This window comes from Onychostoma macrolepis, chromosome 09, assembly GCF_012432095.1.
Source record: "Onychostoma macrolepis isolate SWU-2019 chromosome 09, ASM1243209v1, whole genome shotgun sequence".
NCBI classification, from domain to species: Eukaryota; Metazoa; Chordata; class Actinopteri; order Cypriniformes; family Cyprinidae; genus Onychostoma; species Onychostoma macrolepis.
In genome coordinates, this window is record NC_081163.1 from 2316858 (window position 1) to 2333661 (window position 16804).

The 16804-nt window shown below is 34.6% G+C and overlaps 1 protein-coding gene across 2 annotated transcripts; it reads left to right on the forward strand.

Moving 5' to 3' along the window:
* Window positions 1-3596: 3596 nt before the first annotated feature.
* ednrbb (endothelin receptor type Bb) lies at window positions 3597-13451 on the forward strand. 2 transcript variants are annotated; one of them, XM_058787307.1, is made up of 9 exons: window positions 3597-3657; window positions 3849-4037; window positions 7520-7650; window positions 7732-7844; window positions 8938-9142; window positions 10320-10460; window positions 11250-11383; window positions 11527-11635; window positions 13263-13451. In XM_058787307.1, exons 2-9 carry the CDS (start codon window positions 3980-3982, stop codon window positions 13449-13451), a joined length of 1080 nt encoding a protein of 359 aa, XP_058643290.1. In that variant the 5' UTR covers window positions 3597-3657; window positions 3849-3979. The 2 variants fall into 2 exon arrangements, with proteins under 2 accessions (XP_058643290.1, XP_058643289.1); XM_058787306.1 differs by lacking the exons at window positions 3597-3657; window positions 3849-4037 and having other exon boundaries at window positions 7288-7650.
* The last annotated feature ends 3353 nt before the right edge of the window (window positions 13452-16804 follow it).

A 16804-nucleotide genomic window follows, 5' to 3' on the forward strand; every position in this document is an offset into this window, starting at 1 on the left:
TTCTAATCTAAATCAAATGATTCACGAACCTGCTCCAATGTTCCAATATGAATCAAAGTTTCGCAAATCCGTTCCGAAGAATCCACTCTGATGTTCCGATAAGAATCAAAAGATTCGCAAACCCTCTCCGAAATTCCCAACTGAATCAAAAGATTCGCAAAACCCACTCCGAAGTTCCGATCGAAATCAAATGATTCACGCTCCGAAGTCCATTCTGAATAATGATTCGCGAACCATCATTTCAAATCAGGACTTCGGAGCGCAGATTGCGAATCATTCAATTCGTGAAATGATTCGCGAACCCGCTCCGAAGTTCTAATCTAAATCAAATGATTCACGAACCTGCTCCAATGTTCCAATATGAATCAAAGTTTCGCAAATCCGTTCGAAGAATCCACTCTGATGTTCCGATAAGAATCAAAAGATTCGCAAACCCTCTCGAAATTCCCAACTGAATCAAAAGATTCACAAAACCCACTCCAGTTCCGATCGAAATCAAATGATTCACGCTCCAAGTCCATTCTGAATAATGATTCGCGAACCATCATTTCAGATCGTGACTTTGTGATTCCTTCAATTCATGAAATGATTTGTGAACCCGCTCCGATGTTCTAATCTAAATCAAATGATTCACGAACCTGCTCCAATGTTCCAATATGAATCAAAGTTTCGCAAATCCGTTCAAGAATCCACTCTGATGTTCCGATAAGAATCAAAAGATTCGCAAACCCTCTCGAAATTCCCAACTGAATCAAAAGATTCGCAAAACCCACTCCGAAGTTCCGATCGAAATCAAATGATTCACGCTCGAAGTCCATTCTGAATAATGATTCGCGAACCATCATTTCAAATCAGGACTTGGAGCGCAGATTGCGAATCATTCAATTCGTGAAATGATTCGCGAACCCGCTCAAGTTCTAATCTAAATCAAATGATTCACGAACCTGCTCCAATGTTCCAATATGAATCAAAGTTTCGCAAATCCGTTCCGAAGAATCCACTCTGATGTTCCGATAAGAATCAAAAGATTCGCAAACCCTCTCCGAAATTCCCAACTGAATCAAAAGATTCGCAAAACCCACTCCGAAGTTCCGATCGAAATCAAATGATTCACGCTCCGAAGTCCATTCTGAATAATGATTCGCGAACCATCATTTCAGATCGTGACTTTGTGATTCCTTCAATTCATGAAATGATTTGTGAACCCGCTCCGATGTTACGATCTAAATCAATTGATTCGCAAACCCGCTCTGAAGTCCTGACCTAAATTAATGTAATAAATATTTGAGAAATTGTTGTATCTGATTGCTTTAGTCTATATAGAGAGATAGTCCATGTAAAAAGAGCAAAAGGGAGAAGCAGATGAACACAAAACAGCAGAACAACATAAAGTTAAAGAGAGTACACTTTATCATTCAGCTGAATGTTTGAAACACTTCGGCTCTTATATGTTCTTACTCCGCTCATGTATTAAATGTGCTTCCTTGAAAGAGTACAGTTTTCTTGTGTATTTCTTTAACTCCTCAGCTAATATCAATGGTATGAACTATTTCAGATGTGGCTGAAATTACAACAGTGATTGCACATACACACATTTAATTGTTTGATCAATTATTGCTTGGGACAGTTTAATAGTGGCTGGATATTGGTAGGGACATGTCATAGCATCCCTACTAAACTCCTTGACCGTAACAGATGAATTTTCACCAAAATCCTGAAAAGTTTTATTGAATGCATGACATTTGTCAACAACAACAACAAAAACATCCTTGAAGTGTTTCTTCCTTTTAAAACTCAAAAACTCTAGTTATTCTGCTCTTCCAGCCCTGCATATTATTATATGGTTAGTTGCATTGTATTATTTGCATTTGTGGTTGTGTTTTCTCACAGACCGGCGCTGTGTTTCGGTGTCGTGACCCGCGAGTGCAGCAGCGCTGATGTACGGGACGGACGGGATAAATCCATTAGGATGATAGCATGTTGATTGGCCCCTGGAGGTAAAGATGGCTGGCGTATTTGGCTGTCTGTGCTTGTCCTTCATTACAATGGAGATGAATTCACCAGCTCCCACTAAGCAGATTACGACAGCGACATTTCCAGAAGGGAAGCTAATTATGTTAACGGACGGACTCGAACTCGCCTACCTTAACACTTCATCGAATCCTACCACAAATCCAATCCACAAACCATTAAAGCTGTGCATTTCTGTGCACGTCACATCGTAAAATGCAACCTTTGATTATAACTCTTTGATTTGAATATTCAGCCTTAGATTGTAATTGCATAATTACGATATTCATCCTCTGAAGGTGACGCTTTTCTGACGCAGCGTGGGTTTTCTGCTCGGTCCGGTGTCAAAGGGCTCATTATTACAGTAGGGAGGATGAAAATGAGCTTCAGGAGCTCTTTTGTTTCATGAATTGGCGGCTCGGCGAGGAAACGGATCAATATTCCTCTCGCAAACCTCGACTTGAAGTGAATTTGCTCAGTCTGTGATTGAGTGTATTATGAAAAGATAAGAAATGTTCCTGAGCTGGTGAAGTTGTGACAAAAGGTGAGCGATTTGGATGAAATCTCATTAGCACGTCTTTTCTCTGAGAGAGAGTGAGAGAATCGTGGAGCGAGTTTGTGCAGCTGCATGGCGTCGTAACAGCAGAGATGATGGGAAAATGTGAGAGTTTGTAGAAGTGCTTACATTTCCACCGTCTGTATTACTCCTTGAAGATAAAAGGCAGCTTTGTAACCAAAAAAATATATATATATGCAGAATTATCACAGATCTTTTCAACTTCTAATTGCTGCACCTTAGTGTTTCAGCCCATCTTCACTTGCTGCTCATTAAGTGTACGATTGATTTAAATGTTCCTGTCGGTCAAAATATCCAAATCAATCTTTGGTCTTCTGTGCATTTTATTTTATTTTTTATTATTTTTTTGTGTGTTAATTTAAATGTAATTAATTTAATTTTGTTTTATTTTATTTTATTTTATCTTTTATTTTAATTTAATTTATAATTTAGTTTAATTTAATAATTTATTTCATTTTAATTTTGTTTTGTAACTTATTTTATTTGATTGTTTTATTTTATTTTTATTTAGTTTAATTATTTTATTTTAATGATTTATTTTATCTTAGTTTAGTTGTTATTCCCCATTTGTGTCTATTTTATTGTAAAATAATACACATACCAAAGCACAGCATTATTGCTTCTATAAAACAGTGACAACAGCATTAGGATAAAAGTTACAAATGTTTAATATAATAATAATAATGCACATAATTATATACATATAATAAAAATAATTGGAATAAACACAGAATGTCTTTATAAATCATGTTAAGTCAACTTTAAATCAAAATGCAATTTTTCTAAAAAAAAAAAAAAAAAAATATATATATATATATATATATATATATATATATATATATATATATATATATATATATATATATATTATAAATGTTATTTATTATGAATAATAATGAACTAAATAAAGATAATAAATAAATTGCATGCCAATATTGCTATTGTGATAAATGAATGTAAGTATTTTCATGATCTTTAATCAAATTGTAATAACTTGCTTCACCTCTGAGACAACTTTCCATTTCAGCTGATGTCATCAGTCCTTCCTCCAATCATGTGACTCCATTCCGGTAGGTAACGCCTACTTTTCATGGTCCGGTTAGTTGTCTAAATTAGTAAAGTAGTTAATCGCCTCTACATTGCTGTCATTAGTCGGTTTCCCTCAGAAATGAGTCACATTACACCAGTAAAACGGCTTGTGACAGGTATTTCAGGTTGAATTGTCAATCTAATTGTCCTTTACAAATAAATATCTGTACAGGGTTCTGGTCAATATTCTCTCAGAAGCTCTGCACAAAGGGCTCATGAAGGAAGGCAGATCCTCACAAATGAACGGATTACGACTCATTTATTGGCCGGCTGGAAGTGAGCAGCAGAGTTTGGCTTTTCTAAATGAAACACTGCTTGTTTTCGCATCTCATTCTCCAGTATCTCTTCAGACTCGCTCAAGGTAACCGCCGGAGATGAGTTTTTATTGGTGCTGTTTGAGAGTATGTGTGTTTGGACGTGTTGACAGTCCTGTACTTGATTTACAGTATCTCCGGGTTTGACCTGCTCCTTACGCTTCGCTCTGCCCTTGAATGAAAGAAACCATTCACTCAAAAATTAAAATGAAAATCAATTCCTCGCCCACATGTCCTTCCAAACCTGCTTTTTCTTTCTTATGTGAGAAACACAACTCTTTCTTGCACTGTAACACTGTAAAAAGGAAGTATTATAACAGTAGTCCATATTATTTTATGTTTGATAGTTTTTATTTATATTTTTGATTATATTTTCCATTTTAAATTAGATTTTAGTTAAAGTTTTAGCTATTTTGTTGTGTTTTTGATATTTTTATTAGTTTTTTATTTTATTTTATTTTATTTTGTATTTATTAAGTAAAGCACATTTATTACACGGTTAATTCAAACTGCTTTACATAATCTATTTAATCATAATAGATGCGTAAGAAATAAAAATGACAATAAAAGCAAAGAATAAAAAAGGATTTTAAAAATTGTTGTTTTAGTACATCAGGTTAAGTTAAAGTGCCCCTATTATGGATTTCTGAAAATGATCTTTCATGCAGTGTCTAACAGCTCTACGTGAATGAAAACATCCTGCAAAGTTTTAAATCTGAAAGTGCACCGTGTATAAAGTTATTGTCTCTTAAAAGAAAGAGTCGACTCTGAATCATTGAAACGAGTCTTTTTTAAAACGAATCCCAAAATCAGATTAGGATCACGCAAAGGAGGGGTTTGGAAAAATGAATCATTGAACGAATCGTTTGGGAGTCGTTGAGCAAGTAAGGTAAAAATAAATGCATATTATAAGAAAATGAAAGTGTTTTTTGACCTTGCATGCATGCCAACCTGTTGTTGGGGACTCCCAAAACCACAATATGAACCTTTCATTACCCAAAATAGAGGCACTTTAAATGAAAATGAGAAATGTTGATAGAAACCAGCTGATTTTTAAAAATTGTTTCATGTTTTAATTTTAGATTGTCAGTGTTCATTTAAATTTTACTTTACGTTTTATTAATTTAAGTGCTTTTGTCATTTTTATTAGTGTTTTTAATATTTATTTTTAAATTTGTAATATTTATTTTAGTAATTTTATAACAAACTTATTTTATTTCATTTGCAACATTTCTAATTTACATTTAAGGTTTTTAAGTTTGTCTAACATCAATTTAAATCTAATATTTATATTTTAATTTATTTCAAAAATAATTTAATAGTTTTGTTAATGATAACAACACTGGTGTAAATCGCAACAACAACATCAGTGTCTATATATACATCCATCCATCTATATCTACATCAGTCAGTTTTGTCAGTGACTTTTTTTTTTTTTTTTGTAAAATTAGCTTCTTTTTTTTTCTTTTTTTTTCTGCAAGGAGTTCTCATATAGTATAATCAGTCACATGACATTTACGGATAAAGTGATTGGCTCAAAATAATGTGTCTGGAACTGTGTATCCATAAGCAAAGATGGCAGTATGATTAAATATTGCAAAAACACAATTTTTAATGCAAGGTAAGAAGTATTTATTACTGTAATTTTCCCAATTCAGTCTTCATTAGCAAGTGTGCCAGAATTGACTGGGTTTGGGCCGAGAAATAAAACAAGACTAGAAAACTACCAGAAGCTCTAAATCAAGGTCACTGAGAAGACTATTAAAGCAGCAGCGGTGTGAGTGTTTGTTTGGGATGATGACTGATGCTGTAGTCAGTTCACCCGCACAGCTGTCCGCCTGCCTGCTGCGCTTCATCCATTCCCGCTCCGTCTGAGCTGGGCTGGTTGCCATGGCGATGACCCTGTCATCACATCCCTTCACCTGGGAAAACTAGTGAGTCAGGAGCAGCTCTGCTGGGTAACGAGAGACAAAAGACAACATATGGAGCCGTATCCACCACCAACAACAGCAGAAATCACACGGGCATTCAGACAGACAAACAGACTGATGTGGATGGATGGATAAATAGATGGTTAGATATGGATGGATGGATGTATAAATAGTTGAATAGATAAATGGATTGATTGATGGAGCGATGGATGGATGGATAGATATTTTAATAGATTGATGTAGCTGTAGATAGATGATGGATGAATAGTTGGTTAGATAGATTGATGTCGGGATGGATGGATAGTTGGTTAGATGGATAGACAGATGGATGGATGGATAGATAGTTGGTTAGATAGACTGATGTAGATAGATTAATGGATGGATGTATAAATAGTTGAATAGATAAATGGATAGACTGATGTAGGGATGGATGGAGATATAGATTGAAAGATGGACAGATGGATGGATAGTTGGTTAAATGGATAGATTGATGTAGATATAGATGGATGATGGAAGGATGGATAGTTGGTTAGAGGGATGGACAGATTGATGTAGGGATGGATGTATGGATGGATAGATAGTTGGTTAGATAGATTGTAGGGATGGATGTATATATTGATGTATAGGTGGATGGATAGACAATTGGTTAGATTGATGCAGATATAGATGGCTGGATGAATGGATAGAGAGACAGACTGATAGATAGATGGATAGATAGATAAATGGATGGATGGATGGGCAGATGGATGGATAGATGGATGGATACTTGGTTAGACAGACAGACAGACTGATTGATTTGATTGATTGATTGATTGATTGATATCTGGATGGTTGGATGGATGGTTAAATATTTGGATAGACTGATAGAGAGATAGATGGATGGTAGTTGACTAGATGTACAGTATATATAGACTTATGTACATAGATAGATGGATAGATAGATGGTGAACAGTCCTTCCATTCATCTCATTGATGATGTGTTTGGCAGTGAGTGGATTCTGGCAGAGCTCCAGCGAGCATCTGGAATGACATTGATGCGTCAGAAGAAATGAGCAACAATGATGAGTGTGTGAATGTGCTGCAGATATACGCCATCATGGACTCTAGATTACGGTGGAAACTCAGTGTCGTGACCCGCAGGCGTCTGAATGACGCACTGAATTTGAAATGCTGCCAAGACGTGTGATTTATGTGCAGTACCTGCTTGTAAAAGAGCCGTGACTGAACACTACCATATATATACACACCTAACCTAACTGAGAGCTGCAGGTAAAACACTATGAGAGGATCTGTCTATAAACGGACAAATATCTCATGCAAAACTTTTTAAATTACACTTTTTCAGATTTTTCTCAGGTCTTTTCACATGGAGGGCCCCGTCATTGTCCTGTTATTACTGTGTTTTAATAGTTCGGTCAGGTTCATTAGCGCTCAAACAACAGACAAACCTCCTGATGATGCAAAGAATATCTCATGGAAACCACTGAACACCACAGCAAACAAAAGCCCGATGTGCTCTGGACCAGCACGGATCAAAGACGCCTTCAAGTACATCAACAGCATTGTCTCATGTTTTGTATTCCTGTTTGGGATGGTAGGAAACGTGACTCTCCTGAGAATAATCAAAGAACACAAATGCATGAGAAACGGACCCAATATCCTCATCGGCAGTCTGGCTTTAGGCGACATTTTGCACATCTTGATTGGTATACCCATCAATGTTTATAAGGTAATTTTGCTGAACTGTTTTGTGCATTAAAAACTTTGGAAATAGGATGAGACCGTATAATTAATTTGTTGTGTTTTGCAGCTGCTGGCAGTGGACTGGCCATTTGGTGTCCTGCTCTGTAAACTGGTGCCGTTTATTCAGAAAACCTCTGTTGGGATAACAGTTCTGAGCCTGTGCACTCTGAGCATAGACAGGTAAGAGTGTTTAGTTACTTTTTACTTTATACAGCAAGGCTGTGACCATGTCTTGAACATTGAGAGACAAAAAAAGTGATAGATTTTTTGAGTTGAGGGGAGACGCTGTCACAATTGTAATGGTCCTTTTATTTAAAGAAACTAAAGATAATTTAAAGGGAATTAAGAAATTAATCATATGCCTAAATGGCGAATTTTTATAATTTAGACTTTTTTCCTCGCAATTGTGAATTTATATCTTATTCTATTTCCAACTTTTATTCTCAGAATCGCGAGAAAAGTCAGAATTGTGAGATATAAACTTAGAATTGCAAGAAAAACAGTCAGAATTAAAAAGTATCTATATTTGTCTATTTAATTTTTTTATATTAAATTTTTATCTCACAATCCTGACTTTTCTTCTTGCAGTTCTGATAATGAAAGTCAGAATTGCAACACATAAACTCGTAATTTTGAGTGAAAAAGTCAGAATTCTTGCATTTTTTTTATTTACGCCATAGAATAAAATGTAAAAAAAAGATAATTGCCACTTTCCTTCTCACAATTCTAACTTTTGTTCTTGCAAATGTAAGTTTATATCTCACAATTTAGACTTTTCTCGCAACTTTGAGTTTATACCTGTAAATCGCAATTCTGCGAATCTCAAAAATGTCTCAGAATTGCAGTTACCTTTTTATTTATTTATTTTTATCCTGTGGTGGAAACAAGCTTCTATCATTTTCAGTTCGCAACCTCAAAATTTGACCAAAAACCTAATGGATAAGCCGTTACTTACATTTCTGTCATAAAACAGCTGTCAAATATTAAATAATTATCTAACATCTTATCTCACACATTCACTGTTAAAATTGAAGCATCTTGCTGAAATTCACACTGGTCTTCTGTGAACGAAAGCCCCGCCCTCCTTTGATTTGATTGGTCATCTCAAACATTTTGATAATGATGAGTGCTGTTAAATTAATAAATTATGAAAATTATTTTGTAATCCTATAACAACACAATAATGTAGTGCAGCAGAACTGCATCAATGGGATCAAATGTTGTCCTTATGTGATCATTTAAAACTAAAGGAGAAATGTTTGTTGTTCTGAAGGTACCGAGTCGTCGCATCCAGGAGTCATATCAAAGGTTTCAGATTTCCCAAGTGGACCGCTATCAAACTGTCTTTAATATGGACGATATCAACATTACTGGCTGTTCCGGAGGCCGTCGCGTTTGATTTGATTACGATGGATTACAGAGGCGAGCATCTGCGGATATGCCTCCTCCATCCTGTACAGTCCACTCCATTCATGCAGGTAAACTGAAAAATACTGCAACAGAAGACTACAGAAATATACGGAGCCCCTAAGGGGACATAGGGATGCGAGGAAAAGTGCTTTTTGCATTCCCCCAATTAGCGCAATGCCATAAAAGCGCACAAGACACAGACTCAGATTCAGATGGATCATTTCCAAAATGACCAACGCAATCTACCAAGAGCAGCGCAAATTAGCATAGGATCCCATACGTTCCTCTGAGAAACTTTGCGTTCGCCCACAAAACTGCATTTGCTTTCAAAACTTTGCATTCACTTGTAAAACTTTTGCGTTTTCTCACAAAAAGTATTACACTCCCCGAGAAACTTTGCGTTTACCTGTAAAACTTTTGCGTTCTTTAGCAAAGCAATAGCATTCCTCCGAGAAACTTTGCATTCTCTCACAAAACACTTGCATTATCTAGGAAAACTATAGCGTTCCTCCAAAACACTTTGTTCGCTCACAAAACTTTGCATTTGTTCGTCAAACTTTGCATTCGTTCGTAAATTGTTGCATTCTCTCTGAAGTGTTACATTCTCGAGAAACTTTGCATTTACTTGTAAATCTTTTGTGTTCTCTTGCAAAAGTATTACGTTTCCCTAAAAAAAAAAACTTTGCCATCACTTGGGGAACATTTTTCAGGGGAACGCAAAGGTTTTTGTGAGAGAACACAACAGCATTAAAGTAATTTTTATTTCACCATGTCCTTTTAGGTGCTCCATAATAATATATTAAAGAAATATTTCACCAAAAGATGAACTTTATATACCTAACAAGAGAATTTCTGAAGATTTTTCACACAGCTCTTTTCTGTAGAACAACCTTTGGAAAGATTCTCCTTTTGTGATCCTCAAAGTATGGATTTGAAGTGAATAAATAATCACAATTTCCATTTTTGGGTCAACTATTTCTATAAGTGTAGTCAGATGTACTACATGCAATAAAATCGTCAATACAAATAATAAAGCTCTGCATATTGCATGTCATGAGAAGCAATAATTCACTGTGATGTCTGTGAGGAACTTTTGATATAGACAGCAGTGGCTGCAATGAAAGTGTGATTTCCTCATCAAACAGCTCGTGGTTTGAGCTCAGATCTGCTCGAGCGTCTAATGATGACATGCTTCCTTTGAAAAAATGTCAAGTTCATCAGGAACTCTCTTTTTTCTCGTTCTAGTTTTATAAAATGGCCAAAGACTGGTGGCTCTTTGGGTTTTATTTCATCGTGCCGCTGGCATGCACCGCTGTCTTTTACTCGCTGATGACTTGGAGGATTTTAAGCGGAAGCGTTAAGAAGTTGGACAAACACATAAAGCAGGTAAATCTGGACCTGGGATTTAGAAAGCTGTTCCAGTTTATGAATATCTGAGTCATCAGAATGACATAAAACCATCAGACAAACAAAACTGGCTCAAAGAATTATAAGATATCTGATATTCTCTGACCGTATCTGCTGCTGTCTGTCAGGTCCTGTAATATATTAATATGATTTATATTTTTTAATATTTCTATTTACCTTTATTTCATTTCAGTTTTAGTTTCTGTAATTTTAGTACTTCAACTTATTATATTTCAGTTAACTTCAGCATTTCTAAATTTCATTTTTTTTTTTTTTAAGTTGAAGTCCAATATAAATTTTAAAGTTTGTTTGTTTCTTTATTTCAACTAACAAAAATGATTTGTAATAGTTTTAGTTAAAAATGACAACACTGGTATGTGTGTGTGTGTATATGTGTATATATATATATATATATATATATATATATGTGTGTGTGTGTGTGTGTGTGTGTGTGTGTATATGTATATATATATATATATATATATATATATGTTTTTTTTAAATATAATATATTGTTTATTTAGATTTTAAATATTTTTAGTTTTAATGAACAATAACAGTGGTACAAATCATATAAAAAATCTAATATGATTAATTAAAATAAATAACTGGTATAAATCGCAAAAAAAAAAAATATATATATATATTTTTTTTATTTTTAAAATTATTTTTTAAACAATTTTAGTTAGCAATACAACTCTGATATTGTAGAGCACAAACATCCTTCGACTGATCGGTATGTGATCTATCGTCTCTTCTGACCGACAGAGACATGAAGTGGCCTGGACAGTTTTCTGTCTGGTTCTCGTGTTTGCAGTTTGCTGGTTTCCTCTTCATCTCAGCAGGATCCTCAAGTTAACCATCTATGATGAACACGATCCTAACAGATGCAACTTACTGAGGTAAGACTCATTATAACCAATACATAAACAGACACATATGAGCTCCGTTCCAAAAACTGGTGAGCTGCCTTCTAAAAAATTTTTTAATGAAGCCTCACAAGTGATATCATATCTCATATGTTCTTTACCCTGTGATGTTTTAGCACATTTCTTGTTCTCGACTACATCGGCCTCAACATGGCGTCTGTGAACTCGTGCATCAACCCAATGGCTCTGTATGTGGTCAGCAAAAGATTCAAAAATTACTTCAAGGTAAGATGCGTTTCTCTCTTCTTTGGTTTCCTCAAGAATTTCTATAATATTTAAGTTGTTTCTCAATATTTTATTAATGTACATTTTAGCTCTTCTTTATATCTATATGTTTAGCTAATGCTGCTGTTCATCACGGTTTTCAATACATTAAAACAAATCAGGGTTTATTGCTGTCAGACAATTTAGTTAAATTATGCTAAATGTTTTATGTATTTTTATTATGATTATTTTGAATATATATATATATATATATATATATATATATATATATATATATATATATATATATATATATATATATATATATATAATTTATTATTACATATGTAATGTGAATATTTATAAATATATTATATATCTATATACATGTGTGTGCATATAAATAAATATAAATCAATATATTTAATGATATTACTTAATATTATATTAATATGTTAATATTATTAATAATGTTTATAACGTTTATGTATATATATATATATATATATATATATATATATATATATATATATATATATATATATATATATATATATATATATATATATATATATATATATATATATATATATATATATATATTAGTCCTCTTAAATATCTTCAATTTAACATGTTATTGCAGGTAGTTAACCTAATTTAGTTGTATTATTGTAATTGTTTTTATTATTTAATTTATTATTATTTTTAAAAATGTTTTCTTTGTTTATTATTATTTTTAAAAATGCGGATATTTGCCGTCACGTCGTGCATTAAAGCTAGCCTTGGATAGCCTATCCCTTGCATATACACACACACACACACGCGCGCATATATATATGCATATGTGTTTATATATAACATTTATATATACATTTACATTTTTAGATATATATTTGATGGTTATATATTTTATGTATTTACAACATGATATCTTCCTCTTACATAGCTTCAATATCAGTGCTTTTTGTTAGTTAAATAATTTTTATAAACAAGTATAACTGTAAAATTAATTACTTTCAGTGATGAGTAACTTTGACAGTATCTTCCTCAGCGCTGGATATTGTTTTGTCTCTTTGTCAATAAGATTACATTGGGAAAATCTGTTAGTTTGTGTGGGTAAATAAACTGTATTCCTATTCATTGACAGCACATGATGCAAAAAAAAGCAAAACAGAATTAATTTGCATTTTTATTGGCATCAGCTGTAAACGCTGCACAGAAAGCGATTAAACAAGGATCACATCTTTAGATTAGTGGAGGCAGATTTTCGCACACACTTTGTTTACAGATGAATTATGAATAAGTATTACGTATCGCGGGAAATTGGATGTGACAGCAGGTGAACTGCAGATTCTTTTCATTTTATTCTCCCTGACAGAGTGAAAAGTTTGAGTTTGACTTTACATAAAAGTGACCTTGTGCACAACATTTACATAAATCATGTATAATGCCTCATGTTAATCTGCTCAGGCGCGTCATTTGCATAATGTTTAGCGAGAGCAGCGTTTCATGTTATTCTGAAGGTGTTTGGCTGGGCCTGCATTGATTTCTCTGTTCGTTTCTATTACGGCTCATGTTAATAGCGGTTTTACCATAATCCAGCGAGCGAGAGTCCTGGTTAACACCTGCTCTGTGTTTCCTCTGACAGGCCACTCTCGCCGCCGGTTGGTGTCGTTCATCCGAAACCGTCCTCGTTCGGCAAGAGAAGCAAAGTTTCATGAGGTCAAGGGTCACGGAGCCGCCGTCTGACAACAGCAACTCCGTCAAACAAGAGTCGGCATCTGGAGACAATGAGAGAACAACCTTTCTTCAGAAATTTGCTTGTCTTAGAGCGTGAAATCAGCTTCTGATGTTGTATATTTACTGTTTTGTTTTTTATTTTTGTAAATACATTGTGAATGAAAAGCATTTTCTTCTGTTGCATTAAAGTCTACATACAAAATAACTCACTATCCAAGCTTTATTGTAGTTAACTAAAACTAAAACCATAAAAAATAACATTTTCATTATTTGAAATAAGCTAAAATGTAATATATTTTAAATAGTTTTTATTTTCATTTAGTTAAACTTGTGCACTAAAACAACTAAAATTAAGAATGAATTAAAAACTGTATAGAATTTTATAAAATAAACATTTAAAAAAATACTAATAAAAATGACACAATAAATGACAAAAACACACAACAAAAGTGTAGTAGTACCTCAATGATCCTAAAACAATGCTTTCCAAAAAATAGTTTATGTAAGTAATAAGTATTTATACACACAGCAATAGAAAATGTGTTTACACAATTTTTCACACACTTTTCCCAAAAAATTTCTAAAAATAATTATTGATTATTTCAAAGGGTTACTAATGGCACATCATTTGGATATTTTCATATCTGGGAAAAATTTGGGATTAAATGGGTTAAACTAACTGAGACTTGTTATAGCACTTGCATATCATTGCTCTTTTGTTGATTTTGATTTTGAACTTTATTGTCATCATTTGTAAGTCACTTTGGATAAAAATACGGTGGCCGAGAGAGCTCAATGCACTGCAACTTCAGAAAACACGTGCAAAAAAAACGTGTGTTGTCAAATTGATGAAGTTGTTTTAATTTGCAGGTGTTTTTCTATTTGCAGCGCATTGAGCTCTGTCATCCACCGTATAAAAGCGTCTGCTAAATTAATAAATGTAGATAAAAACACAATATATATGTATGTATGTGTGTATATATATATATATATATATATATATATATATATATACATACATGCATGCATGCATGCATGCCTGCAGACAGACACAATATAATATACACTGCTCATCCAAAAAAAAAGTCACACACTCTAATATTTCGTTGGACCGCCTTTAGCTTTGATTACTGCACGCATTCGTCGTGGCATCATTTCGATAAGCTTCTACAATGTCACAACATTTATTCCCGTCCAGAGTTGCATTAATTTTTCACCAAGATCTTGCATTGATGATGGGAGAGTCGGACCGCTGCACAAAGTCTTCTCCAGCACATCCCAAAGACTCTCAATGGAGTTAAGGTCTGACTCTGGACTCTGTGGTGGCCAATCCATGTGTGAAAATGATGTGTCATGCTCCCTGAACCACTCTTTCACAATTTGAGCCCGATGAATCCTGGCATTGTCATCTTGGAATATGCCTCGTGACATCAGGGAAGAAAAAATTCATTGATGGAATAACCTGGTCAGTATATTCAGGTAGTCCTCATTCTTTGGGCACATAACGTAATTATCCAATGGGATGATCTTACCTATTTGCTTAGTTAAATCCAGGTGGTGACTTCTTTTTTTTTTTTTTGGACGGGCAGTGTATATTGTATAATATATATCGTATATTATGCATTTGATTTTTCAGGACTCTAATGAATAGAAAGTTCAAAAGAACAGCATTTATTAATTTACATTTTTTTTTTAATTTGTTATTTTTATTTTTGTTTCTTTTGTGACATTATAAATGTCTTTAGTGTCACTTTTGATCAATTTAATGCATCCTTGATGACAAAAAAAATCCTACTGACCCCAATCTTTTGAGTAGAAGTGTCTTTCTCAGCTGTTTGTGGCCTGAGACTCATTTTAGGTCAGTGTAATGTGTGTCTGCTTGTTGTATTGTACAGTACAGTCATCGAGACGAGCCGTTACCTCACTAGCGCACCTCACCTCGCTCTTCAGCGAACAAACTCAGCTTATTATTGTGCAGAAGACAGCGCCATCATAACATTAGCTGTTGGCAGGTGAGCCATACATGATCCAGTCCCTCAGGGTTTGTTGACTCAATCCCAGCCATTACACAAAGTGCTGTTTTTCTTTTCCCGTGCAAATACATAGCGGTCGACACAGGTCATGAATCATCACTCAAACGATCCAGGTGTTAGCCGCGGGTTTCATGGATAAAACGGCGTAATTGGCCAGACTCTGGTGGATAAATATAGATAGATATAAGCAAATGTCAGTGGCGAGTGTGCGTATATGTATCCGAATAATGAAGTCTCCACTCAGAAGCACACTTTTGATTAGCCACTGTATGTCAAAAGCGTGACGGAAGTGATTAAAGCACTCACCCTGAAGACGATGCGCTTTTCAACCGTCACTCAAGAATGGAAATGCAGTAAATTGGCGACACCGGTGGGTTTTCCTTCACACCGCTGAGTGACTGATTGATGACTAGCCTATTTATAATGCATTTTTACATGTGTTGTGCATTGGGACACTTTACGGTAGACTTAAGGAGGAGACAGAGCGGCTATGACAGAATGAGGCCAGGAAGGAAAGGGTAGAAATGGTAAAAAAACACCTGATAGGCCTGTCAAAAGCGCAAGACAAGCCGAGATTGGAATATTTCCAACCGCTGCCTGCCTTTGACCCACATGTCTCTCAAATATTAGGATCGTTTTGGCAAATACTGTCAACTAAATCTGGCTCTGTTCTGTCTGCATGTGAACATGTGGATGATGAAATGGGAGTAGACATGCAGAGAAGCACTTGTGATGTACTGCTTATTATTGGTTTGCTATTGGTTCAGATGCATGAAGTGCATGAGGAATCCCAACATAATTTAGTGTGGTGCACCGTTGGAGACCGTCCTCTAGAAAAACATTAAAGGGGCCATGAACTGCCTTTTTTTTTTTTTTTAACTGTTGAAGTACCCTTATAATATCATCAAGACTTTTACATTAAAAATATCATAATTTCTACCTGGTCTCTTGGCATAAACGTACCTAGGGGCACTTTTTAGCGAGATGCGAAATACGTACCAATAAGTACATATCACTGCAGTTTCCAAAAGAAATGAACACTAGAGGCAGTAAAACTCAGACGCCTTTTATTCCTTTTCACACAAATTTACAGAGTTTCGATTAATAAAGCATAATTTTCGCACAATTACTTGAAGAATATCATGTTATGACTTCAAAACAATATTAATATGCTGGTAGATTTGAAAACTGATGCTTTTGAATGTTAGCATCACACATACCCAGCTTCATATCTATGTGTTTTCATAAACGGTCGGTTTGTTCGGTAGCTCACGGAGTATGGAGACGTACTTGAGAGGCGAGGAGCTCCGGTTCGAATCCCGTGCAACTACAATTTGACAAAACAGTTCAAATCTACATATGAGGAAGTTCAGATAGCATGGTTGCATCAACAAGTGCGTTTTTATATCAGTTTTGC